This window comes from Meles meles, chromosome 19 (genome assembly GCF_922984935.1).
Source record: "Meles meles chromosome 19, mMelMel3.1 paternal haplotype, whole genome shotgun sequence".
In the NCBI taxonomy this organism is placed as follows: domain Eukaryota; kingdom Metazoa; phylum Chordata; class Mammalia; order Carnivora; family Mustelidae; genus Meles; species Meles meles.
The window spans coordinates 43,225,656-43,253,405 of record NC_060084.1 but is presented as its reverse complement, the minus strand read 5'-3'; the positions used below and the strand labels follow the sequence as shown (position 1 = coordinate 43,253,405).

General features: G+C 39.7%; 1 protein-coding gene across 16 annotated transcripts; it reads left to right on the top strand.

Moving 5' to 3' along the window:
* The first annotated feature begins 8 nt into the window (after window positions 1-8).
* Window positions 9-18,123, top strand: ZNF382 (zinc finger protein 382). Of its 16 annotated transcripts, none has more exons than XM_045988752.1 (5): window positions 9-22; window positions 2,388-2,489; window positions 5,271-5,397; window positions 5,665-5,760; window positions 15,977-18,123. In XM_045988752.1, the coding sequence occupies exons 3-5, from the start codon at window positions 5,364-5,366 to the stop codon at window positions 17,398-17,400; spliced, it is 1,554 nt and encodes a 517-aa protein (XP_045844708.1). In that variant the 5' UTR covers window positions 9-22; window positions 2,388-2,489; window positions 5,271-5,363; the 3' UTR covers window positions 17,401-18,123. The 16 variants fall into 16 exon arrangements, with proteins under 16 accessions (XP_045844708.1, XP_045844701.1, XP_045844706.1 ...); XM_045988745.1 differs by having other exon boundaries at window positions 15-22; window positions 2,388-2,461; XM_045988750.1 differs by lacking the exon at window positions 9-22 and adding an exon at window positions 49-175 and having other exon boundaries at window positions 2,388-2,461; window positions 5,313-5,397.
* The last annotated feature ends 9,627 nt before the right edge of the window (window positions 18,124-27,750 follow it).

Here is a 27,750-nt window from a genome sequence, read left to right as displayed (position 1 = left end):
TCCTTGGCCGGGGGTGAGGTTGGTAGGTCCTAGGGGCTCTTGAGGAGGCGGGAACCCGGTGCTCGGACCGAGAGGCCAGGCTAGCTAGCCGGTCCCGGAGGGGAGACCAGGGAGGAAACAGGGAGTTCAAACCCGGCCTGGTAATTCTGAGGAGGGAACCGGAACCGTGCCCACGGTAACAAGTCACTCGGATCCGTGCGAGCGGGGCCTCGGGCGTGGCCCGTGGGCGTGACCCTGAGGGTGACAATCGGGTCTGACCTGAAGCGAGCTCCGCGAGGGGAGGGGTTTGTCTATTTTGACCCGGAGGAAGCTCGATCGCTGGGAGCGGGGCCTCAAACAGCGGGCGCTGCGTGTGTGTCCCGAATTGAGGCGGCCTCTTGTGCCCAACCTGCTGCGTTTTGGGTGCCTGCTACTCTGTGAGATGTTGGGACCGAATGTGTGTAAAAAGTGGACGGAGTTGTGTAGCTGCCTCGGATTTCCTCCTTCTGTGTCTAATTTTAGAGTAGGTGTGAGTCCTGCTTGATACTATAGGTGACTATGAAGAAACGAAAGTGGTTTTGTGACTTTGCCTGGAATTATGCAGTGTGCTGTCTCAGGTTGTAAATGACATATGGGTACTGTGAGATGGTAGTTTTCTGAAGTAAGTTTGGTTGAATGTAACTGTGCATGTGTTTGTAACCTACTGTTATTATTTGTGATGGTTTTGTGATTGAAAAACTGCATGACCACTGTCTAGTTGGGTTTTTAAGATGTGATTATCTGAAGAGTGGTCATTAAGCCTGCCTCCAAAATTGTCCCTCAATAGCAATTTAGCAAATAGAGCTATGAGTATTGGAAAGGAAGAGGTAAGATTTCATTTCCCAAATGGTAAGATTCAATACAGGGAAACACTATGTAAACAAAAACCAATGTGTTTAAATTAATAGTGCTCCATGAATAGGAAGCAGTAAAAAACAACTGTTGTCCGTAACTAGTACTTTCAACACTGATGTATGAGTGAGGTTTCCTGCCCCTGGATGAAATCAATGGCAGGGTCATTAGCTTCTTCAGGCATTATAAGACAATAAAAAAGTACTTGGTATACTTTTAATCACAAGGCCAGTCTCATTTTAATAATTAAAATAGTTTGCTAATTAAAACATTCACTGTAGCAGTCAGTACTTTAGATTTCATTTAGCATGGTATCATCCTCTCCCCAGGAAATCTACAGAGTGGAAAGATCAATTTCTTTTCTAGTTCCATACCTGTACAGTTCCATACCAGGTACTACTAAAAAGTGTTGTTCAGTAGTTAAATTAGCTATTAGTAAATTAGTAAGTTAATTTTCAATAATTATGCTTATTAGTATGATACAGGTGAATCAATAAAGATTAAGTGGAGGAACTTAAAGTTCAGATATTCTCAAGCATATAGGGATATGTAATATATGATAGGGATGCCATTTCACATTCATTGAAAAAATATGGATTACTTACATATTTCTAGTATTGCTAAACAAGAAAACATACAAAGAAAGCTTCACAAGGGGGGGGGCGCCTGGGTGGCTCAGTGGGTTAAGCCTCTGCCTTTGGTTCGGGCCCAGGGTACTGGGGTCGAGCCCCGCATCTGGCTCTCTGCTCAGCAAAGAGCCTGCTTCCCCCTTTCTCTCTTTCTGCCTACTTGTGATCTCTCTGTCAAATAAATAAAATCTTTAAAAATAATAATAACAAAAAGAAAGCTTCACAAGGTAAAAGCACTTTAATAGTCATATAAGCAACTAGGAAAAATTATTTCTAATTTAAAATAAAGGGTTAGTTTACTAAATAAAAAAGATAATATCAATTGGGAAATTAAAACACGAGAAAAATAGACATACTATAAGAAGATGTCATCATAGAAATAGAAAAGAAATAAAAGGAGCTTATTCTCTCATAGTAAGAAACGTGTAAGCTAGAACTACAATATATATCTAATAGGCAGAGATTAAAAATTTGTTACCAACCGCATTCATCAGGATATGGGGAGGTATTCTCCTGTGCTGATATTAACAGTGTAAATTGGTAGAAAGTCCATGAAGAACTACTTGGAAATACATGACAAACCTGTCTTCCATGGGAGATGGAAGGTGGAGCTGCAGAGGGAAGAGCACAATGTTCCCTCTCTCTCTCCACCAAAGACAGATTGCCCAGATTCATTCTAATTCATGAAGAGACTAGGTTTCCGGTGGTGAGGGAGCAGGATTTGCCCTTTTTCTCAACTAATCACCACCCTGGATATGTGTGGGTACACAGAGTGGGCAAGTGCTGAAACAGTGAAAACTGGTGCAGATTTAACTGAATTATTCTGGGAGATCTAAGTCAAATATGATTTCACATGCTCTTTGTATCCTCTCATCTCTGCCTTCTCAGGATTCTTCCCTTTTCCAAAAGAAAGGCTCAAAAGAGAAGGTTCATCTCTTGCAAATCTCAAAGCCATGCCTCAGGTGAGATGATGTTTCCTCTCTTTCTGAAGTAAGTTGTTTTCAGGTGATATAAACATTTGCTTCCCTGTCCTTAAATTTCCAGGATGTTGGCAATTGCTTCCATGAAACTGGTCTCCAGTAGGGCAAGCAAGTGGCCTAAGCGTAAAGTGTGAGGAGTGCGTTTAGGGTTTTACATCCCTAAATTTTGCATCCTATGTTCCTCACCTTCCCCACCTAGTTGCAGACTTATTTAAAGGCTTAAACATAAGCCTTTGCACTTGTACCTTCTAGGTGTAGCCAGTGTTTACATATTGACTTGGTATATTACTCATCATCTCCTTTCTTAGTCTTCTCACAAAAGTACTGCTAGAACAGAAATGTATAATTTTTATTTAAAAGGGAATATATTACTTTACTGAATCTATCCATCTTTAATGAATCTATCTTGTCTAGACACTGATTTGAGATCTAAGTTGTGAGGAGTCAAGGAACAGACATGGAAAAGCTTTGATCATCTCCAGTAACCTAGGTTTTGCAATGATACAATGGGAGGTAGAGTTGGTAAATCACATTATTCGCTTGTGGTAAGCTGTCTTGTTGTGTGAGGTTTCCAAGATAGAGATTTGTTTGCAAGCTTGTCCAGAAAACTATGATTTTGCATTCTCCTTCTGTGATCCTCCTGTCCATTTTATCTAATTCATACAAATGGTGGCCAGCCAGTGAAAACCTTTCCAGTATTTCAGTGCTGTTACAGATTTTTTTCTTATCTTTTTAGTTTCTTCTAATTTTTTATATGTGGGTGCAGCAGAATGAAATGCACATGCTAGTCCATTCTTGAAACATTCTACTTTGAATCAAAGGTGGCACTTTTCCCTATTTTCATGTCTGTCAGAAAATTCCTCTTCATCTACCCATCTTCAAAATACTGATTTTCGGGCACACAGGTGGCTCAGTGGGTTAAAGCCTCTGCCTTCGGCTCAGGTCATGATCCCAGGGTCCTGGGATCAAGTCCCACATCAGGCTCTCTGCTTGGTGGGGAGCCTGCTTCCTCCTCTCTCTCTGCCTGCTTCTCTGCTTACTTGTGATCTCTGTCTGTCAAATAAATAAAATCTTTTTTAAAAATACTGATTTTCCCCAGATGCCAATTTGTTCTCTTCTCTTCACTGTCTCTTTTTCTCTATGCACAGATCCACTCTAAAGGTTATACTGATCTAATTCTATTGACTCTCAAATACCTCTCTCCATCCTAGACTTCCATTCAGAGTGTCAGAATCATATATCCAATCCCCAAAAGTTATGACCACCTGAATGTCCCATAGACACTTGAAGTACATTTCCAAGGTTTTACTTCATTACCTCCTTTGGTCCAGCTTATTCTTTCTTCTGTTTTCCATTTCCATTTTCTAGTCTCAGCACCTCCCCACTTGCCTATGCAGGTAACCCAAGAGCTATGCTTCTTTTTTGTCACTCCACAACCAATTTATGATCAATTCTTTTGCAACCCATTATCCACTAACCAGTTTTCTCCTCTCTAGACCACTAATACCACCTTAACCTAGGAAACATCTTCAACAATGGTTACTTAATTTTCTTTCCCACTTAACACACCTCAAGCCTTCTCCAGTCTTCAAGAGTATTGCCTTTGAAGGACAAATTTTATCAGATAACATAGGTGCTATTTAGAATTTCTTTGTACTCCACAAAGGAGCAGAACAAGCAAAGTGGGGTATGCATTAGAATGGAATGTACAAGACAGTATATTGAAAAGGGGGAAAATACTAACAGATTGTATTCAGGAGCAGATCATCAACTCTATGTATTGCTGTTAATGCTGACTGATGCCTTATAAATAAATATAAATATGTTGAGAGTGTTCTCAGTACATTTTTAAGACCACTGCTCTGTAGGAAAATGCTAGTATTATTCCATAAACATGCCCACTGCCCACCTTGATATATGTTTTTCTTCTTAGAGCACAAAGACTCTTTCCTAACATACTGTGCCTTTTGCTGTTTCCTCAGTTTACTAATTTTCTTCTCCCCATGAATTTTAAAAGCTGATACACTATACAAAACAAATTCATTGTGAGGACAAAATTTTGATGTACTCAATGAAACCTTGGAATACAAAATGAAATTTCTCTTCACTTCATAGCATTTCCCTTGTACATATTTCTGTCATTCATCTGTAATATCTGTTGAGTGTACGTATTTATATGTATGCCTGTCACGTAACCAATAACTTTTCATGAGCAAGGCCAGGGTTTTATTCATTTTGGTCCACCAGGCAACCAGTCACATTTAAGTCAAATAGTATGATCTTTTATATTTTTAACATGAGATAATAAGTAAATACAGAATATATTATCAGAGAGAAATTTCTACAGTAGAAAACACAAAATAAGAAAACTAGTCTGAACTATCATATGATCTCCCTGATATGAGGAAATGGAGATGCAACATGGCGGGTTAGGGGGGTAGGAGAAGAATAAATGAAACAAGATGGGATCGGGAGGGAGACAAACCATAAGTGACTCTTAATCTCACAAAACAAACTGGGGGGAGGGGGGTTGGGAGAGGGGGGTGGGGTTATGGACATTGGGGAGGGTCTGTGCTATGGTGAGTGCTGTGAAGTGTGTAAACCTGGCGATTCACAGACCTGTACCCCTGGGGATAAAAATACATTATATGTTTAAAAAATATATTAAAAAATAAATTAATTAATTAAAACAAAAAAAAAGAAAACTAGTCTGACCACTGAACATGGTCTCCAATATCTAGTTCTCACTAGTTCCAATCACTTTAGGATGAACTAGAGTATGCCCTTACAGGGATCAGTGTCATTCAAGGATGTGACTGTGGACTTCACCCAGGAGGAATGGCAGCAACTGGATCCTGCACAGAAGGCCCTCTACAGGGATGTCATGTTGGAAAACTACTGCCATCTCATCTCTGTTGGTAAGGAAAATTCCTTGAATCTTTCAACATCATACATCTCCTTTCACGAATTTCTAAAGCATATGGAACTTTGAATTTCAGAGATCAGAGGTGATGACTCCCTTTTTGTTAGCAGACAGTGTGATTAGGTCCTCACTTGCCTAGTGCAAGGTATTAACTTGGTAAGATGTTAATGTGTACCTTGTCTGTCACCTTAGAGCTATATCTTTCTCTTCAATAGTTTTGAAGCCCAAGCAGCTTATACCAAGTCTCATTTTTTATTACCAGGGTTTCACATGACTAAGCCCGATATGATCCGCAAGTTGGAACAAGGAGAAGAACCGTGGACAGCAGAGAGAATTTTTCCAAGTCAGAGCTACCTTGGTGAGTCTGTACAGAGCAAATCCAGTGGACTCAGGTAGTTGACTCATTCAAATGTTTTGCGGGATCTATTTTTTTAATTGTGATAAAAATACACATAACATAAAACTTATTATCTTAAGCATTTTTAAGCATATAGTTCAATGGCATTAAGTACATTTACATTGTACAACTATCACCACCATCCATCTCCAGAACTCTTTTCATGTTGTAGGGCTAAAACTGTACTCATTCAAAAATAACTCCCCATTACCTTCTCCCCCTAGCCTCTGGCAACTACCATTCTACTTTCTGTTTCTATGAAGTTATCTGCCTAGGTACTTCATAAAAGTGGAGTCATGTGGTATTTGTCTTTTTTGTGATTAGCTTTTTTCATTTAACATAATGTCCTCAAGGTCTACCCGTATTGTAGTATATCAGAATTTCCTTCCTTTTTAAGGCTGAATATTTTTTTTTTTAAATGTTGTTTTTTTTTTTTTTTTTAATTTTACTTATTTATTTGACAGAGAGAGAGACAGATCACAGGCAGGCAGGGAGGCAGAGAGAGGAGGAAGCAGGAGCAGAGAGCCCCATGTGGGGCTCGATCCCAGGACCCTGGGATCATGACCTGAGCCGAAGGCAGAGGCTTTAACCCACTGAGCCACCCAGGCGCCCCTTAAGGCTGAATATTATTCCAACTGCATGTATATATCATATGTTGCTCATGCAATGGACACTTGAGTTGCTTCTACCTTTTGGCTACTATGAATAATGCTGCTATGAACATGAGTGTACAAATATCTACCTGAGTCTTTGCTTTCAGCTTTTTTGGTATATACCCAGAATGTATATACATGCTGGAACATATGTAATTCTATGTTTACTGTTTTGAGGAACTACCATACTGTTTTCCACAATGGCTACACCATTTTACATTTCCAAGAGTTTCAGTTTCTCCACATCCTCACTAACACCTGTTATTTTTTACCCTGGGTTTAAAAAATTTTTTTTTTTAAGATTTATTTATGGGGCACCTGGGTGGCTCAGTGGGTTAAGCCTCTGCCTGCGGCTCAGGTCATGATCTCAGGGTCCTGGGATCAAGCCCCACATCAGGCTCAGCAGGGAGCCTGCTTCCCCGACCCCCACCTTTCTCTGCCTGCCTCTCTGCCTGCTTGTGATCTCTCTCTCTCTCTCTGTCAAAATAAATAAATAAAATCTTTATGGAAAAAAAAAAGATTTTATTTATTTATTTGACAGAGAGAAATCACAAGTACACAGAGAGGCAGGCAGAGAGAGAGAGGAGGAAGCAGGCTCCCTGCCAAGCAGAGAGCCCGAAGCGGGACTCGATCTCAGGACCCTGAGATCATGACCTGAGCCAAAGGCAGAGGCTTAACCCACTGAGCCACCCAGGCGCCCATTATTTTGGGTTTTTTTAAATAGTTGTGATCTGTTTTAAAGGCCTGAGATCTTTGACATGCCTATACATGACTGACTTCTATCCCTCTAAAATCTAAATTTTGATTTTGACTATCACCTCATGAAAGTTCTTCCCTTGTTTACCTTATTGTTTATAGAGTTACTGACTGCTATTATCTTACCAAGAATCTACTCCATGTTTTGTAGGTATAATGTACGTGGAGATCTTTTTTTTTTTTTTTTAAGATTTTATTTATTTGACACAGAGATTACAAGTAGGCAGAGAGGCAGGCAGAGAGAGAGGAGGAAGCAGGCTCCCTTGCTGAGCAGAGAGCCGGATGCAGGGCTTGATCCCAGGACCCTGGGATCATGACCTGAGCTGAAGGGAGAGGCTTTAACCCACTGAACCACCCAGGCACCCCTGTATGTGGAGATCTTAAGTGTGAAGTCCTTTGAGTTCTGACAGAAGCATAAACCCATGTATGTCATACCCAATATAAAGAACATTTCCATTAACCCATTAAGTTCCTTCAGGCCTCTTCCAAGTCAGACCCTTCCACTAGGACAATCACACTTGTGATTTCTACCAGCATAGATTAGTTTTGTCTATCCATACCTTTTTCATATCTATTTTCTTTAATTCAGCTTATGTGTGAGACATATATATATATATATATATATATATATATACATGTTTTTGCAGTAGTTTAAGTCGTTTCTTTTAATTATAGAATAGTATTCAGTTGTATGAATTTACCAGTTTGTTTATACATCTCCAGTTCACAGACACTTGAAATGTTCCAGTTTGGGGCCATTATGAATAAAGCTATTGTGAACGTTCTTGTAAACATCTTTTTGTAAACAAACGTTTTTATTTCTCCTCAGTAAACACCTAGCAGCTGGTATCACTCATTCATTAAGCAGGTATATATTTCTCTTTTTTAGAAACTGTCAGCTTTTTTTTTTAAAGATTTTATTTATTTATTTGAGAGACTGAGAGAGAGCATGAGCGAGGAGAAGGTCAGAGGGAGAAGCAGACTCCCCGTGGAGCTGGGAGCCCGATGCGGGACTCGATCCCAGAACTCCGGGATCATGACCTGAGCCGAAGGCAGTCGTCCAACCAGCTGAGCCACCCAGGCGTCCCAACTGTCAGCTTTTAAAACTTACTGTACCATTTTCAGCTTTTATCAGAAATGTGTGAGAAATTAAAGCAAAAATTTTTTTATCATTTTAAAACAATATACTTATTACATGTTGACTTAAAATCATTATTTTTACAAAAAATAACTATCTCCCAAAAGAAAAACAATAGTGACAAAAGTGGAATTGTTACATAATTGAAATTTATTTAATAAATAGCTTTAAAATAAATAGATTTTCACATATGATTCTGTATTCAGTTTGTTGCAAAATATTGTTTGAATTGAAGTATATGAAGAAAGCCTCCTTCATGCATCATATGTAGGTTGAATGAGAAATATATATATATATTTTTAAAGATTTTATTTATTTGTCAGAAAGCGAAAGAGAAAAATAGAGAGCAAGCACAAGCAGTGGGAGTGGCAGGGAGCGTCTGGAGAAGCAGGCTCCCTGCTGAGCAAGGAGCCCGAAGGAATGCGGGACTCAGTTCCAGAATCCTGGGATCATGACTTGAGCCACAAGGAGATGCTTAACCAACTGAGCCACCCAGGCATCCCTGAATGAGACATATTTAAGAGCCTCTTTAGATTGTCATAGATATTCTTCATTAATACTATACCCAAATGTAACAATTGATAGTTCCTGACCAGCTAGTTGCAATATAGAACCTGAAATCATAACAATGAACTTTTGTACACTGTTAAATAAAATCCAGTGGTCTACTTAAATGGGTATTTTACCCATGCATTTTTGGTAATATTATGTATTACTCATTTGGAAAATAACAGTTCAGTGACATCTAACATCTTCCAAATTTTAACATATTTCTATATACAACAATAATTTTTAAAAAAATACCAAAGGCCACATTTGTTAATATCATCAGAAAGATCATCAGAAAAGTCTAAGAATTGGGAAGCTGACAAGCTCACAGTAGCAAATAAAAGCTTTCCAACATAATGACCTTTATTTGAAAGCGTGGATTTTATCATTGGTTACAAATATTAGCATATGTTTTCCTTGAATTAACATGCTCACATTGTTCAAGAAAATGTCTACCAGAGGGACTCCCAGGTGGCTCAGTCAGTTAAGTGTCTGTCTTTAGCTTAGGTCATGATACCAGGGTCCTGCATCGGGCTCCTTGCTCAGTGGGGAGCCTGCTTCTTCCTCTGTCTGCCATTCCCCCTGCTTGTGCTTGCTGACAAATAAACAACATCTTAAAAAAAAAAAATGTCTAGGGGCGCCTGGGTGGCTGAGTGGGTTAAAGCCTCTGCCTTCAGCTCAGGTCATGATCTCAGGGTCCTGAGATCGAGCCCCGCATCGGGCTCTCTGCTCAGCAGGGAGCCTGCTTCCCCCTCTCTTTCTCTGCCTGCTTCTCTGCCTACTTTTGATCTCTCTCTCTGTCAAATAAATAAATAAAATCTTTTAAAAAAAATGTCTACCAGATACCCATGTCTGAATAATAATCAGTTGTACTCTCAAATAAATGCTCTTTCATAAAAAGTAGATACAGATATTCCCTGCTTTTTGAAAGTTCATGTTATGCCACTTTGGTTTTCCTAAACATCTCCATTAGTACCTGTTTTCACTAACCAAAAAAAAAAAAAAAATCTGAAGAGGATTCTTTGCTTTTATAAAAGAAGGTGAAAAGCAAAAATAGCACTTTCTTTGTTTGTTTTGCTGAGAGCTGTAGAGGCCCAGCCAAGCTCCTCCCCCAGAACGACACTCAGCATCTCAGCATCAGGCTGCCATAGCTTTGAGCATCTGTGCTTTGTCTCAATTTATTTTGCACATTGATTAGCAAGATGTGTCAGAAGAGCTGAGGAAAGGTTATTTTTTTGGATCTGGGAATGCTCAAAAATTTTCTGTGTAAATTAATGGTAATTGCTTCTTCACTTTATGCCATTTCAGCTTAGGAAAAGTTTCACAGGAACATTCTGTTTTTGGATGCAGCAGGAGGGGGAAGAAGGTCCTGTATTCCATTCTCAACTCAAATTACTACACCAGCACTTCTCTTCACAAAATATATTATTCTCTGGTATGCAACAGAAGTGCTTCATGCATACACATCTTTAATCATCACACAGAATATTGAAAATATGTGTACTCAAGGATGGAGATCTTATAAAATTAATGATTTTTTCCTGCTCTACCAAAAATAGTCTTACATGACACCTTTCCCCTTATGGAATAGAAATGTAGTGGTTACTATTATAGATTGGTGCCAGTGTTTTCATTTCTGCTGATGTGCCAGCATTTTACCTGCTGTATTAATCATATTTTTTATCTTTTATATTTTATGATGTTTTGACAACTTTGGAGGGCCTTGCTGGCTGGGGAGAGATTGCCCCTCCCAGAGCTAGCTAATCTGTAGAGAAAGTAGACAGTCTGTTGGTAAGCCCGCCTTTCATACAAAAACCAACCAATCCCAAGTCCATACCCTCAACTACCTCCTTTATCTAACTGTCACACACCAAGGCAACATTTTCTGGCCCCTGAATCACCCGGGGCTAGGTACCTTACACAACTATAGACCACCCCTGTAACCCCATAGCTTCCAATACTGTTCCAAAAAGTCAATCTTAAACTGTTTCCCCTATCCTGCTTTGCCTTTCCCACGTAAGCAAGTCCCAAAAAAGGCCTTGGCTAGGCTTTCCACTCTCTCCTTTCTGCCTCCTGACCCAAGCCTGCTGCTCCTACGTGTGGCCCTACAAAGCATGGTATGTCGCCCCCTCCTAGGAAATGTAGTGAAATCTTTTAATGGCATTAGCCTATGTCATCAGTCACCTTCATAAAATAAAATTCTGTAAGTACTAATGAGACACCGAGCTTAAAAAGACAAATGGAGTGTTGTTATTAACAAAAATGTTTTGATTTTGTGGACTGCCTCTCCCCCTCCCTGCCTCTCACATAAGGATCTCATGTACTAAGGTCCATGAATCATATTTTGGGATTTAGGTTTAGGCCTTTCTTCTTGATTTTCATGTCTTTAACATTTCAGTCCTTTCTCTTTTTTCTTTCATTTAATCTCCTATTTATAGGCATTCTTAAATCTATCCAAAAAATAAAAAAAAATAAAATAAAACAGAGAAAACATTGTCTAATATTTTTTCCTCTTAGTTTTCATTTTCTTCCCTTTCTTTCCCTGTGCAATGTCTTAACTGTTTCTTTCAGTCAGGCTCACATCCTATTTTCACCGTGACATCTGCCATCAGATTTCAAAATTCATATACTGTGGACCTAAGATAATTTTAGTATCACTTTTTTTCAATATATTTATTTCCAGTAAGTTTCTGTGTTCCATAGCATAGTGCTCAGATACCTGATACCTACCCACCTTGATTTGGGTAAAAAACACTAACTCATTTTAATCCTATTTCCCCGAGTGCCTTTTCACATCTTCATTGCTTTTCCTCTCTCCTTCTTTATTGCCTAGGAAATTAAATACTTACTGAATAAGTTGATTTTATTTCAGTAGTCTCTCATTGGTATCCTTTTTTTTCTTTTTTTAAGATTTTATTTATTTGACAGACAGAGATCACACATAAACAGAGAGGCAGGCAGAGAGAAAGGAAGGGAAGCAGGCTCTCCGCCAAGCAGAGAGCCCAATGCAGGGCTCGATCCCAGGATCCTGGGATCATGACCTGAGCCGAAGGCAGAGGCTTTAACCCACTGAGCCACCCAGGCACCCCTCTCATTGGTATCCTTAAAGGCTCTTTCTTCATCTTCAATCCTTGCCTTTATAAAAGTCCTATGAGTTGGGGCACCTGGGTGGTACAGTCAATTAAGCATCCGACTCTCGGTTTCCACTCTGGTCACTCAGGTTTTGGTCTCCATTTGTGGGGTCAAGCCTTGTATCAGGCTCTGCACTCAGCGCGGTGTGCTTGGGATTCTCTCACCTTCTCCCCCTGCATATCCGCCTGACCACTTTCACATCTGTGCTTTCTCGCTCTCTTAGAAAAAGTCCTGTAAACTATAATAATCTGATCCATTCTCAAGTTGTGGTTTTCTTGTTTTATGTGAATGGCTTTCAAATATACTTTTTCAGCCCACTTCTCCCACTTGAACTCTAGTGTATATTTTGATCTTCCTACAGCAATATAACCATCAGTTGTATCATCCTTTTGCTTATTGATTTATCAGAGATAATAATCATTGTCTTTACCTTATCCTTATTTCTTTCTATTTCCTTCTTTCCCCATAGTCAGCCCCTTATAGTATCAGGTTACTTCCATCATTTTTGCTATACTTAATGATCTCTCCACAATTTGTGTTATTTCACTCTGTGAAATATCTTTACGTCTACTCTCATATCCTCATTTGCTACTGACCTCTGCCAAAATGAGAGCATACTATTTCAGTAACTGCTGTAATTACTATTTGGATTTGCCATGGTTTTTACCCAGTTACTTCAGTTTATACTATCAATATACCAAAAAGATGTCACTTATTATATGAAATTTAAGTTTCTTCTGACAGAAAACTATCCCATCTGATCATTTCCAAATTTATTTCTCTCTGTGACTGAGAATTCTATTCATCTCTCTTTGTTCTCATCTCCCAGGTGTATTCCATACAATTGATTTTATTCGTCACACTGGACCTTTCACTGTGTGATAGCTGCTACATAGCCACGTAGACACTTGCAAAGCTAGCCAACTACAAGTTAGAGGGTACAGTAGTGTACACAAGACTACCCTCACTTCTGACACCAACTGTAAGTTCAGGAGTCCCCAAGCCTAGCACTAGTGTCAACACTATCCTATAAGGACTCAGGGAACTTGCTGAAAGCTGTAATACAGTTATGGTTTATTACAGAAGAAAAAATACGGATTAGAATCAGCTAAACACAAAGGGCAGAGTCCAGGAAGGTACCAAACATGAAGCTTCTAGTAGACCTCTCTCTGTGGAATCATGGACAGCATTACCTTGCTGGTTTGACAATACATATAGAATATTGCCAACCAGAGAAGCATCCCCTGAGCCCATAGTCCAGAGTTTATATTGGGGCTCCATGACTAGGCATGATTAACTGTACACATCGCCAGTCTCAGTTTTCAGCCCCTTAAGAGGCCAAGCTGATACGGTGTGACCCAAAGCACCCACCCTAAATCACACTGTTGGTGTGGGTCAAAGACCTCCCTAAATTACATAGTGATTTTCTGGCTGGCCAAAAGCTCCCAGGCAAACAAATATATATTCCAAGGGCTTGGTGATTACTTCCCAGAAGCCAAAGGCAAATGTCAGGTGTCTCTTTGTGCAAGGTTATATTCTTTACAATACTACATATCATTTAGTTAAAAGATCAAGTTTCGCTTCCTCCATGAAATGTTCCTTGACTACTCCAGGCCATGTCAATTCCTTTTTTGCTGCATTCATATTCTACTCATATCTGAAAATTATGAATAGATGCATCCTCTGTTATGATCCAACTTCTTTCCGCATCCAGTTAACATTTCCCCCAAATAAGGTTCTCTCTTTTACTTTTTCATACTGTAGTAATAGAGGCTAGATATTCAATAGTTACCTCTCTCTTGTTTTTAAGATTTTATTTATTTATTTGACACAGAGAGAGAGACAGCGAAAGAGGAAACATAAGCAGGAGGAGTGGGAGAGGGAGATGCAGGCTTCCCGCTGAGCCCGATGTAGGGCTCGGCTCGATCCCAGGACCCTGGGATCATGAGCTGAGCTGAAGGCAGACACTTAACGACTGAGCCACCCAGGTGCCCCAGTTACCTCTCTTGATACTATGCAAGGAAAACATCTTTCTCATCCATTCAGAAATCATTTAATGATAAATTCTTTTAAATATACATGCCAAGGTCACATTCCTTTATCTCAGATAACCATGTGTTAATGTATACTCAGAAGATAGTCAATAAAATGTTGACATCCAAGAGGTTAACTTTTAGTTGGGAAGGCAATATTATCAAATGAGCATTCTACAGGGGCGCCTGGGTGGCTCAGTGGTTTAAGCCTCTGCCTTCGGCTCAGGTCATGATCTCAGGGTCCTGGAATCGAGCCCCACATCGGGCTCTCTGCTCAGTGGGGAGCCTGCTTCCTCCTCTCTCTCTGCCTCTCTGCCTACTTGTGATCTCTCTGTCAAATAAATAAAATCTTAAAAAAAAAAAAAGAGCATTCTACATATAATATTCATACTAAAATAGTAGATTGTTCAAAGAGTTCTTGAAATGGAAGTCCAGGCTATAATTATAATCTAATTTCAGATAAATTATACATTAAAGGATACAAATAATATATGAAGGCTTTTGGATAAATGAATAGTAGAATGTCTCTGAAGGTGGTTGTGGTTCTTAGAAAGATGATGTAACTCCAGTTACTAATACAGATTAGTTTTAGTGTGTTCTAGAACTGCACATAAATGGAATTGTATAATATATACTCTTTTGCATAAAGCTTTCACTCTGCAAAATGAGATTCATCTCTTTCCACTGTGTATCATATTTTTTTTCTTTTTTATTGGTGAGTAGTATTGTATTGTTTATATACATGACATAGTATTACCATTTACCTTTTGATGAATACTTGGGCAGTTACCAGTTAAGGGCTATTGTAAATAAGACACAAGTACCATTGACCATTGACCACAAGTCAATGGTACTTGTGTCTTATTTATAATATATATGGATTCATCAATCCATATTTAAAATTACCCTACTAGACATGGGTGGTGGTAAGGTAACAATAATCAGATATAGCCAAAAATTATAAGAAAAATAATAGAGTTAAAAAAAAAAGAAAGAAAAATAACAGAATTAATTAGTGCTGTAAGCATATGGTTGAGGAATCTAGGCCTTCACATCCCCCATAGGGAATAATGGAGTTAAGTTATGTTACTGCATTGGGAGGAAAATGTAAACCCATCATTCCTGAAAATTGAAAAATAATTCAGCAAATAAAAGGAGGAAAAGTTAGAATTGATGGTCAGGAGAATTTAGTTACTGACCATCTCTGGAAGAAAAAATTGATGGTAACAGCAGTCAGAATACTACAGTGATTATATTCATGTTTTAAGTATACTTTGTTCTCTGGTTTATTTTACAATTCCTAATGGAAGGAGGTTTCTCAAAGTCTGCCCTTTCAGGAGAAAATAAGTTGTGTGAACAGTTAGGGCCTAGGCTATAAACAGTGTTTCTCTCAACACTAGGAAATGAGTGCTTGAGAAAGTTCATTTGCCATGGATGGGTTACATGCAAGTGAGGAAAAAACAAGCAGAAGTATTTTATAACACATATTTAGACATGAGGGAATAATATGTAGGCTTTCATTTCTACCTGAACATTTTCTTTGCTTACTGGTTAGTACCCTTAATAAGCTCACTCCCTTATTTCTGAATCTGCCCATTCCAAGAACAATCCCACTTTCATCATCCTTTGTCTTTTGTTTACTTATCCTTGTGTTTATTATACCTGCTCAAGGTAGCTTATATTAACAATATGCCAAAGGTATGAGTGTTCTTTTCTTATGCCATTTTTTCCTCATTTTAGCTGTGTAGCAGGCTTTGTGTTTATATCATATCAATTTTCCCTACCAAGAGGTAATTCATTTTGGCCTTTGTGTAGATCACGATAGTGAGGCAGACAGTTGCACAATGGGTTGTTTGTATATACATCCAATCCATAACATTTATGTGAAAACTTACAGTGTTGTTATTCTCTTCTAGAAGAAGATGGAAAAGCTGAAGATGCTTTAGTGAAGTTCAAAGAATACCAAGACAGGCACTCTCGATCAGTCATATTTATCAACCACAAAAGATTAATTAAGGAAAGAAATAATATTTTTGGGAAAACATTTCCTGTAGGCAAGAACCGTATTATTTCAAAAACAATACTACGTGAATATAAGCCTGATGGAAAGGTTTTAAAAAATATTTCGGAATTAGTCAGTAGAAATATAAGCCCTGTAAGAGAGAAGTTGGCTGAGAGTAATGGATGGGAGAAATCATTCCTCAATACTAAAAATGAGAAAATTCATACTACAGTGAATCTCTGTAAACAAACAGAAAGGAGTCTGAGTGGTAAACAAGAACTTATTCAACATCAGAAGACTCAAACTCCTGAGCAATCATTAGGTCATAATGAATGTGAAAAATCCTTCCTTATGAAAGGAATGTTATTTACACATACTAGAGCTCACAGAGGAGAAAAACCCTATGAATACAATAAAGATGGAATAGCCTTAATCGAAAAGTCAAATCTCAATGCCCATTCACAAACTCTTATTGAGAAGAAAACCCATGGATACAGCAAATATGGTAAGTTCCTCTGCAGGAAGTCTATTTTTATCATGCATCAGAGATCCCAAACAGAAGAGAAACCCTTTCAGTGTCCTTATTGTGGGAATAGCTTTAGAAGGAAGTCATATCTCATTGAACATCAACGAATTCACACAGGTGAGAAACCTTATGTCTGCAATCAATGTGGAAAAGCTTTCCGTCAAAAGACAGCCCTCACTCTTCATGAGAAAACACACATAGAGGGGAAGCCCTACATCTGTATGGATTGTGGGAAGTCCTTCCGCCAGAAGGCAACTCTCACTAGACATCACAAAACACATACAGGGGAGAAAGCCTATGAATGTACTCAGTGTGGAAGTGCTTTTAGAAAGAAGTCATACCTCATTGATCATCAGAGAACTCACACAGGAGAGAAACCATATCAATGTAATGAATGTGGGAAGGCATTTATCCAGAAGACAACTCTCACTGTACATCAGAGAACTCACACAGGAGAGAAACCCTATATATGCAGTGAATGTGGGAAGTCCTTCTGCCAAAAGACAACCCTCACTCTCCATCAAAGAATTCATACCGGGGAAAAACCCTATATTTGTAATGAATGTGGGAAGTCCTTCCGCCAGAAGGCAATCCTCACTGTTCATCAGAGAATACATACAGGAGAGAAATCCAATGGATGTCCTCAGTGTGGGAAAGCCTTTAGTAGGAAATCAAACCTCATTCGCCACCAGAAAACTCACACAGGAGAGAAACCATATGAATGTAAAGAATGTGGGAAGTTCTTCAGTTGTAAGTCAAACCTCATTGTACATCAAAAAACTCACAAGGTAGAAACCATGGGAATTCAGTAGAGGATACGACTTTTTTGGTTAAAAACTTTATAAGTCCTAGTAAACACTGTACATGATGTAGCTTGCAAATATAATATTCAACAGTTTAAGGTACTATTCCACAAATTTACCTACTGTTCGTGAGCCTATATAACACAAAGAATGACTAGACAAATGACAGTAGTCATTGAAAATACAACCCTAAATTTTTTATTATTAGATTCAGCAGGCATAAACTTCCTCTGTCAAGTTTCTACAAACATTTAAAATCGCTTGTTTTCAGTTTCATTACATAACTTGTCGTGACCCAGTAATAAGCAACTGACCAACTGGCAGTGGTCCATGGACCACACTGTGAGCAGAAGTGTTTTTAAAAGAAAGGAAGTATGAATGTTCATAAGAGTGGTTTAAAAGAAAGGAAGTATGTATTTCTCATTGCAAATATGAAATAAAAATTAGTTGTTACCTCCTCAAAATTTACCACAGTTCTGACTTATAACAGAAATTAGGTTTTGCGTATTATGAACCTTTATGTAAAGTGGATTATACATCATGTATTCTTTTATATATGGCTTGTTTCATTCATCATTATGTTTGTAAAACCCATCATTAGTGCATGCAGCAGAAGTTCATTTATTTCTATTCTATATTGAATTCCATCATATGATTAAATTACAATTTATCCAATCTACTGTTGATGGACTTTTTCATTGTTTACAGCTTAGGGTCATAATAAATAATGCTTCTGTGAACGTACTTGTCATTCAGTGTACATGCATTCATTTCTCTTGTGTATACACTAGGAATGGAATTGCTGGGTCCTGGAGCATATGTATGTTTGGTCAGCTCTGGTAGATACTACCAAACAACTCAGAACTTTCACAGCATGATATAATTCACTCTGAAGGAAAACAACTGAATATTAGTGATACGGTGATGGTTCTAACCAGACAATTCATGCTAGAGGGAAACTCTACAAATATGAAAACTGAGAATCCAATTATAATGCACGTACAAAGGCTTTTAGCCACAGACCAAACTGTAATATAATACCAAACAAATGTAATAAATGTGAGGTTGTCTCTAGCCACAAAACTGCCATATTTGAAATCCAAAAGTCATGTTAAGGAAAGGAAGGCTCCTAGCATGCTTCCTTTCATTAGTTCTAACTGGAGAAAAATCCTACAAGTACAGTAAAGGGAACAGGGGGTAATAGCATTTATCTATGGCCTATATCTTGTTGGATGTATAAAAATGATGAATATGGAAAAGCTTATGGTCATAGTTCAAATCATACACAACACCATGGAATTCACATTGGATTGGAACTCTTTAAATGAAATTATCATAAGGGGTGCCTGGGTGGCTCAGTCAGTTGAGCTTAGGCCATGGTCTCAGGGTTGTGAGATCAAGTCCCACATCAGGCTCCACCCTCAGGAGCCTGCTTGGAATTTCTCTCTCCCTCAAACCTACCCCACAACCCCCTATACACATGCTCTCTTAAAAAAAATGATCATAAGAATGACTTTAGCCATAGCTCATTCCTTACACATCAAAAAAATTATGCTAAAGAAAGGGAATTTTTTTTAACGATATATTTATTTATTTGACAGACAGAGATCACAAGCAGGCAGAGAGGCAGGCAGAGAGAGAGGAGGAAGCAGGCCTCCTGCTAGGCAGAGAGCCCGACGTGGGGCTTGATCCCAGGGTCCTGGGATGACCTGAGCCAAAGGCAGAGGCTTTAACCCACTGAGCCACCCAGGCGCCCCAAGAAAGGGAATTTTTAAAAAGGGAATGGATGTAGGTTGGAACTCTAACTTGGGGAAAGCTGCTTCTAGGAAGAAGTCTGACCATACTGAGATTATAATGCTAGAGTCTACATGTAGGCACCTGGTTAATAGCCCCAGCTAAGCTCCCAGCCACCATCCAGTACCATCTGTCAACTAAATGAATGAGCCATCTGGGACATCTAATCAAGTCTTCAGATGACTATAGCCCTTTCTCACACCCAACTGGAACCATCTGAAAGATGCCAAGCAAGAACTGCTCAGCTAAAGCCGTCTCAGACTCCTGAACCACTAAATGGTTACATTTTATTTTTTTAATGGTTACATTTTAAAAATTAAATTGGATTGATTAAAAAAAAGGGAAAATAATCTCTGTATTATAAAATAATGGTACGATTTGGATTCAGAGTCAATGAGAAAGTACAGTGACTACTAGCAGATATTTGGGATGAAAAGAAAAATGATCTTAAAACACAGTTAAAGATCAGATGTAGTTTTTGTTTGCAATTACATAAAGAACAACTCAGTGAAGGGTTCGTGTGCTATTTTCTTTCTCATTTTTTGGCAATAAATTATACTTATCAACTTGGTTAGCTTAGCTATGAAATTGCATTCTTCACAATTTTACAAAAAACGAAAACAGCCCCAAAAGACCTACTAGATAATGCAGAGGGAAACAAGTCTATCTTTGAAAGATCCTATGCAGGGTCATTTGCCTGATGTTCCATGAACTAAGATGCAGAGAAAAATCAAGATATGGAGATAAGGGAGCACCTAGGTGACTCAGTTGGTTAGCTGTCTGCCTTTGGCTCAGGTCATGATCCCAGGGTACTGGGATCAAGCCCCCACATGGGGGTGGGGAGTGTCTCTGCTCAGCAGGGAACCTGCTTCTCCCTCTTCCTCTCCCTCTCCCTCTGCCTGCTCCTCTCCCTGCTTGTGCTCTCTGTCAAATAAAACCCTTCTAAAGAAAAAAAGGGAGATAAGTACAGCCACATCCTTATATAAGGTACTTTGAATGCTTTGAAGAAAGTCTAAATGAATTTTTGTTAACAGTTGTTCACATATAAATAAGCTGCTTCTTAGAAAAAGGAGGCCCAGTATTTTATATTTTGGTGTAACTGGGCTATGGATTGGGCTATGTTCCATACTCCTGTATGAAGGTTTCTTTTGAAGAATTTGGGCATGTTCTTTTTTATTAATTTATATGACTACTTTATGAATGGATAAATATATGAAATGAGGACTTTCAACTAACTGACCTATTGGTGAATGAAGTTTGGGCATCTCTAAGTGGACATGATTTTGGATTGCCCAGTCCACTTACTACTACTAAACATATATAACAGACTAGGAATTAATTCACAAATTCATATTTTATACACCTAACTGCAAGGTCATGAGACAAAAGAGAGTTAACATGTGCAAAGATTCCATCAGTACAAAGGACCGACAAGACTCCACAGAGCATATCTATGTAAAGCTTTCATTTAAAAGCAAAAGGGGGGCACCTGGGTGGCTCAGTGGGTTAAGCCACTGCCTTCGGCTCAGGTCATGATCTCAGGGTCCTGGGATCGAGTCCCGCATCGGGCTCTCTGCTCAGCAGGGAGCCTGCTTCCCTCTCTCTCTCTCTGCCTGCCTCTCTGTCTACTTGTGATCTCTCTCTGTCAAATACATAAATAAAATCTTTAAAAAAAATAAAATAAAATAAAAGCAAAAGGGGGGGGGCACCTGGGAGGCTCAGTGGGTTAAAGCCTCTGCTTTTGGCTCGGGTCATGATCCCAAGGTCCTGGGATCGAGCCCCGCATCAGGCTCTCTGCTCAGCAGGGAGCCTGCTTCCCTTCCTCTCTCTCTGCCTACCTGTGATCTCAGCCTGTCAAATAAATAAATCTTAAAAAAATAAAATAGGGGCGCCTGGGTGGCTCAGTGGGTTAAAGCCTCTGCCTTTGGCTCAGGTCAGGGTCCTAGGGTCCTGGGATAGAGCCTCACATCAGGCTGTCTGCTTAGCGGGGAGCCTGCTTCCCTTCCTCTCTCTCTGCCTACCTGTGATCTCAGCCTGTCAAATAAATAAATCTTAAAAAAATAAAATAGGGGCGCCTGGGTGGCTCAGTGGGTTAAAGCCTCTGCCTTTGGCTCAGGTCAGGGTCCTAGGGTCCTGGGATAGAGCCTCACATCAGGCTGTCTGCTCAGCGGGGAGCCTGCTTCCTCCTCTCTCTCTGCCTGCTGCTCTGCCTACTTGTGAACTCTGTCAAATAAAATATTTAAAAAAATAATAAAAGCAAAAGGGAGGGTACCTGGGTGACTCAGTTAAGCATCTGACTCCTGATCTCGCTCAATCTTGATCTCAGGGTCCTGAGTTCAAGCCCCACATTGTGGAGCCTACTTAAAATAAAACCAAAGGATGTGACTCACTAAGAGAAAGAAAAGGTAGGTAAGTAATTAGGGAGTCAGAATTATCCAGGTGCAAGCTCCCCAGTGTCCTTACTCACATGCAGACTGCAATTTATCTCCAGGTTGAAGCAGTAAGATCTATGTGAATGTTTACTTTTGGAGAGCTCAAGGCAGAAGTTCCCTGCAAGGGCATTTATGCCCCTCCGTTCACTCATTACATAGTTAAGCTAGGCTATCTAATCATTTACTTGATAAATTGGCTCTGGGGTCTACAGAGGAACTTTAGACTTTAAATAGTGCCACACATATCTCTGCCCTTATCTCAATCCAGGGTCAATGCCAGACATCCAAGCATCATGAACATAATGTTAGAGCTTTTCCTACTAAATACTGTTAACCTTTCTCCTATCCTTCTCCAAAGGAAACTATGGCCATTTGCCAAGGTAGCTGCATCCAGGAAAAAGAAATCATACTTTTTAGGAATTACTGAACATCGGGTTGAACTAACCCAAATTTTTGGAAACCCAAAATGTCACTGTGGTCCATCGTTGTAGTTGGGGCTTATGGAGGTCAGGTGATCATGGAATTTTAGTTCAAGGCTGCTTCACAGTGAGCCCATTGGTTTCCCGGCCCATCTTGTTATTTCCCCAGTTCCAGATGCATAATTGGAATAGATATACTTGGCAACTAACAGAACCGCATATTAGTTCTCTGACTTGTGGGGTGAGGGTTATCATGGTGGGGAAGGCCAACTGGAAGCTTTTGTAGGAGAACTGCCTCTACCCATATTAAAAGTAATACCACAATCCTGTAGGTATTACAGATATTTGTGACACCGACTTGAATGATGAGTGGTGGTTTCCAACATATCTCATTCCAGTCACTTATTTGGCTTATGCAGGAAACAGATGGATCTTAAATGGTTATCATAAATTTAATCAGGTGGTAATCCTAATTGCATTCCAGATGTGGTTTTGTTGCTTGGGAAAATTAACACATCCTCTGGTATGTGCCATAAAACTATTGACCCGGAAAAAATTTTTTTCTAGATATCTTTTAGTAAAGACCACCAGAAGTACTGTGTTTTCAGGCCAGCAATACACCTTCACTGTTCTGCCTCAGGAGCTGTGTTCATCTGGGCTCTCCAGAGAAACAGAACCGCTTAGGGATCTATACACACATATACATATCTGTGTGTTTGTGTGTGTGTGTGTGTGTGTGTGTGTACATGCACAAACCCCTAAGTGGTACACACAGAGAGATACATATGTGTGCAGACATGTGTATTGTACATACATTGTATGTGTATGTGTGCAACATATATGTGCACACACACACACATAAAGAAACAGAAGGCAGACAATTTATTTAAAGAATTGGATGGTGGGGCACCTGGGTGGGTCAGTCGGTTAAGTGTCTGCCTTCGGCTCAGGTCATGATTCCAGGGTCCTGGGATCGAGACCCACACTGGGCTCCCTGCCTGCTTCTCCTTCTCCCTCTGTCCCTCTCCCCACTTGTTCTCTCTCTCAAAAAAAATCTTTTCAAATGTAAGAATTGGATCATGCAATTGTGGAAGTTGGCAAGTCAAACATCTGAAGGATAGACATGCAGGCTGGAAAACCAGGTAAGAATTGATGCTGCAGTTCAAGCCTAAAGGCAGTCTGCTGATGTAAAAATTTTCTCTTCATCAAGAGAAGTTAGTTTTTTTTTTTCTATTAAAGCCCTCAACTGATTGGATGAGGCCCACACACATTATGGAGGGAAATCTGCTTTACTCAGTCTGATTGAAATGTTAATCTTGTCTAACAAATACCTTCAAAGAAACATTTAAAATAATGTTTGACCAAATATGTAGGTACTGTGGCCTACCTAGCCAAACTGACACATAAAATTAACCATCACAACAGTACATCAACTCTCCAGCACTAAGTCATAATTTAGTCCACCCATACCCCGATCACATTTCCCTTGCACAAGTCATCATGCTAGGCCATTAAATTAATAAAGACTCTACACATATTGGCAAGATATTTGAACATCAGAGAGTGGGAAATAACTCTGGCAAAAATTCAGGGTCCTTCTATCTCAGTGGAATTTCTATAGAGTCAATGTGGTGCATATTGAGATATATTAAAATTAAGAATCCCTTCCTAGAACAAAAACAGAGCATGACACATAGTGGACTCTTTGGATTTTAGACACATGCTTTAAAAAAGTAATTTGGATATACCATTATGGCCCATTTACTTAATGAACTGAAAACTGCTAGTTTGAGGAGGGCCCAGAATGAGAGAAAGCTCTTCATTGGAGATTTGGCTCAAGCAGACCCTGAAGGCAAAGTTGCATGAAGAAGTGGACTAAAGGGGAACTGGGGTGGCTTAGTCAATTGAGCACACGACTTTTGATTTCAGCTCAGGTCATGAGATTGAGCCCGATGTCAGGCTCTGTGTGGGGCATGGAACCTGCTTAAGATTTTCTCTCTCTGCTTCCTCTTTGCTCCTCCCCACCATGCTCTCTTAAAAAAAAAAAAAAAATTAAGTGGACTAAATAAATACACATGACCTCTATTCCTAAGATATTACCACTCCCAGCCCATCCTATGGTCTCATGGGGAGGGCCCTAAAACCAGCTGACTAAGGAAGAGAAACATGTGAACACAGCTTACAGATGGTTCTGTATGACATGCAAGTACCACCCAAATAAGGACAGCTGCAGCACTACAGCCCATTCTGGGACCTCATTGAAGGGACAATGATGAAATCTTCCCAATGGGACAAAATGTGAGGAGGGCATCTGGTGTTTATTTAGCCTAGAAGAAAAAATGGCCAGAAGCAAGAGTCCATAGTCATAGGCTGTGGCCAATAGTTTGGTGGGATGGTCAGGGACTTAGAAGGAAGTCTGGGGAAGTGGTATGTGAACAGATTTCTCTGAATGGGAAATGATGTGAAGATATTTGTGTCCCATGTGAATGAATGCTTACCTCAGTGGAGGAGGATCTTAACACACATATAGAATGACCAGTTCTGAGGGTATCAGTCAGCTTCTTTTCTTAGTCACTCATGTCATTACCCAGTGGGCTCATAAAACAAAGCGGCCATGGTTCCAATAATGAAGGTTATGCGTAGGCTCAACAACATGGATTTCCATTCACCAAAAACGTCCTGGTTATAGCTACTGCTGAGGGCCCAGTCTGCCAGTGGGAGGACCAACACTGAGTCACCAAAATGGCCTCATTCCCTGGGTGATACGGCTTTTCTTTCCCTGCATTCAGGGCTTCCGCCACACTACCATCTTATAGTTGGTACTTATAGAGCACCTTATGCATCACTGTGGTATTTCAAATAACATTTGCTTCTGATCAAAGGGCTCATTTCTTTTTTTTTAAAAAGATTTTATTTATTTAATTGACACAGAGAGATCACAAGTAGGCAGAGAGGCAGACAGAGAGAGAGGAAGGGAAGCAGGCCCCCTGCTGAGCAGAGAGCCCGACGCGGGACTCGATCCCAGGACCCTGAGATCACGACCCGAGCTGAAGGCAGCGGCCCAACCCACTGAGCCACCCAGGTGCCCCAAAGGGCTCATTTCATAGCAAATGAACTGTGGCAGTAAGCCCACACTCATGCTACTCACATGGTCTTACCATGTTTTCCATCATTCTGAAGCTTTTTTTTTCCCTGAAAAATCTGTCTTGATATAATGTTAGAATGGCCTTTCAAAGCCTTGATTTCAGTGCCATTGAGATAGCTATATCTTGTGGGACCAGGGAAGTGTCTTTGAAGATGCTATATATGCTTTAAATCAACATCCAATATATGGTGCAAACGTGTCCAGGAATCGAGGAGTGCAAATGGGAGTGGTTCCACTCATAATTACCTGTCGTGATCCACTAGCAAAAGTTTTGCTTTCCATCACTATAACCTTAGGCTCTGCTGGACTGAAGCCTTAGTTGCAAGGAGAGGAATGCTTCCACCAGAAGACAGTAATTGTTCCATTAAACTTAAAGTTGAAGCTGCCACCTTGGGTTGAGGCCACTTTGGGCTCCTCATGCTTCTGAATCAACAGGCAAACAAGGAGGTTAGTGTACTCAATGAAGTGATTGGTCCTGATTCCCAGGAGGAATTTGGACTGCCAATATATAATGAATGTAAAGAATCTTATGTCTGAAATACAGGAGCTCCCTCAGCGTGTCTCGGTACTACCATGTCCTGTGATTAATGTTCATGGAAAACTACAACTGGATTCAGGCAGGACTGCCAATGGCTGAGTCCCTTCAGGAATATTTGGTTTATCCCGAAAGGAAAGAATCAAAATCAGCTGAGGTCCTAATTGAGGACAAAGTAGATATGGCATATATAGTGGAAGAAGATAGTTATAAATACTAGCTATAATGACATGGCCAGTTGTAAAAATGAGAACAGAAATAGCATGGACAATTCTCCATTTTGTTATGTTTGTATACATATTAATCAAATATTTTTGTTTCTTTCCATCTCCTATCCCCTGTCAAACATAAGATTTATTAGTAATAGTTAAGTTTATAGCACAGTTACAGGAAGTAAGAGTGAACCTCACCCAGGGACTTTTACATCCTCTCTTGGGGAAAGCATTAATGTGTTTTCAATTGTACACAGCATAGTGTTTCATGTCAGTAGGAAGTATGACTTCTTGTCTTCATTTGAAGAGTGTGATTTAAGGAAATGTTGATAAGCAGCGGACAGTTAAGGTCATTTTTATATGTCAACTTGGCTAGACTACAGTTACTCAATCAAACACAAATCTAGGTGTTGCTGTGAAGGTATTTTGTAGATGTGACTAAAGTCTGTAACCAGTTAGCTTTAAGGGAGACCATCCTAGATAATCTTAGGAGGGCCTGATTTAATCAGTTGAAAGACATTAAGAGCAGAGCTGAGGAATTCCTGAAAAAGAAAATATTTTGCCTATGGATAGCAGGTTCATCTCATGTCCAAGAATTCTAGCTTGCCCTTCCTGATTTTAGATTTGCTTAGCCCCCACAATCACAAAAGCAGATTCACTGCAATAAATATATATACTGTTTTTTCTGTTTAAATACTGACTGATATAAAATCTTCCAACTTTTCTTCTTCCACACCCCTAAGGCCATTTTACTCTAAGAGTATGATTGTTCTTCTCTTGGGCCACTTATTCTACACGAAGTGGATGACCAAATGCAATACCTAATGTTTCACCCACTGAGAAAAATGTCCCTTTCAGAGCTTCCCATGTGAAGCTTCTGTGTAATGCTGCTGCTTTTCATTTCAGTTTACATTTGCATATAGAGCCAAAAAACTGCAAGTCAAGTTCAGCCCTTTTCTTTCATCCTCAGCTGGTTATATGGGACTCCCATATGTCCACTACGAGTGATCTGAGACATTGGTGGAAGTGATGGGTGACATACCTAGGTAGATTGTGTGTCCTTAGTACTTCTTGTGCACAATTCTGAATGTACCATTTCCATTATTTCAAGGATTGCACTGGGATCATCCAACTTTATCACTTTGTGGTTCTGATGAAACATACCTCTCACAATGGGCAGTTCAGGTTGTCTGGTGACTTGGTTTCACCTGGTCAAGCGTTCTGTCTTCAGAGCCCAGTAGCACACCAGGAGCTTATTTTCAAAAACTATGTAAGACCCCCATATGGGAGATTTCGAGATGTCTAGGTATTTTCCATTTTCCAATATGTAGTAGCTCAAGTAAAAGGCCATAGGTCCCTGTGGCAGAAAGATTAAGATGTCCCCCAATGATCTCTGACTCCTGACATGCATGCCTTTGTGTAACCCCCTTCCCTTGACTGACTTGTCAAGTTATTTCTAATCAACAGAATAAGGCAAAGATCATAGGAAGTCACTTAAGTAATAAAAGTTACAAGAGAACGTCTTTCTTGCTAGAAGACCTTTACTGTCTTGCTGGCTTTGATGAAGTAAGATGCCATACTGAAGAAGCCAATACAGCAACTGGAAAGGAAATTGGATTCTGGCCAACCAGCATGAAACTGATGTCCTTTGTCTAACCACCTGTAAAGAACTAAATCCTGCAAGTAACCATGTGAGCTTGGAAGTCATCCTTCCCCAGATGTGCCTTCAGGTAAAACCTGGCCCACAGCTTGACTACAGACTTAAAAAAATATATATATAGTTTTTTATTTATTTAAGTAATCTCTACATCCAACATGGGGC

Coding starts and splice junctions, on each gene's coding strand:
- ZNF382 (XM_045988738.1), top strand. CDS start 5,259: ATGCCCTTACAGGGATCAGTGTCATTCAAGGATGTGACTGTGGACTTC. Junction 5,398..5,664: donor CTGCCATCTCATCTCTGTTG/GTAAGGAAAATT, acceptor TTTTATTACCAG/GGTTTCACATGACTAAGCCC. Junction 5,761..15,976: donor TCCAAGTCAGAGCTACCTTG/GTGAGTCTGTAC, acceptor ATTCTCTTCTAG/AAGAAGATGGAAAAGCTGAA.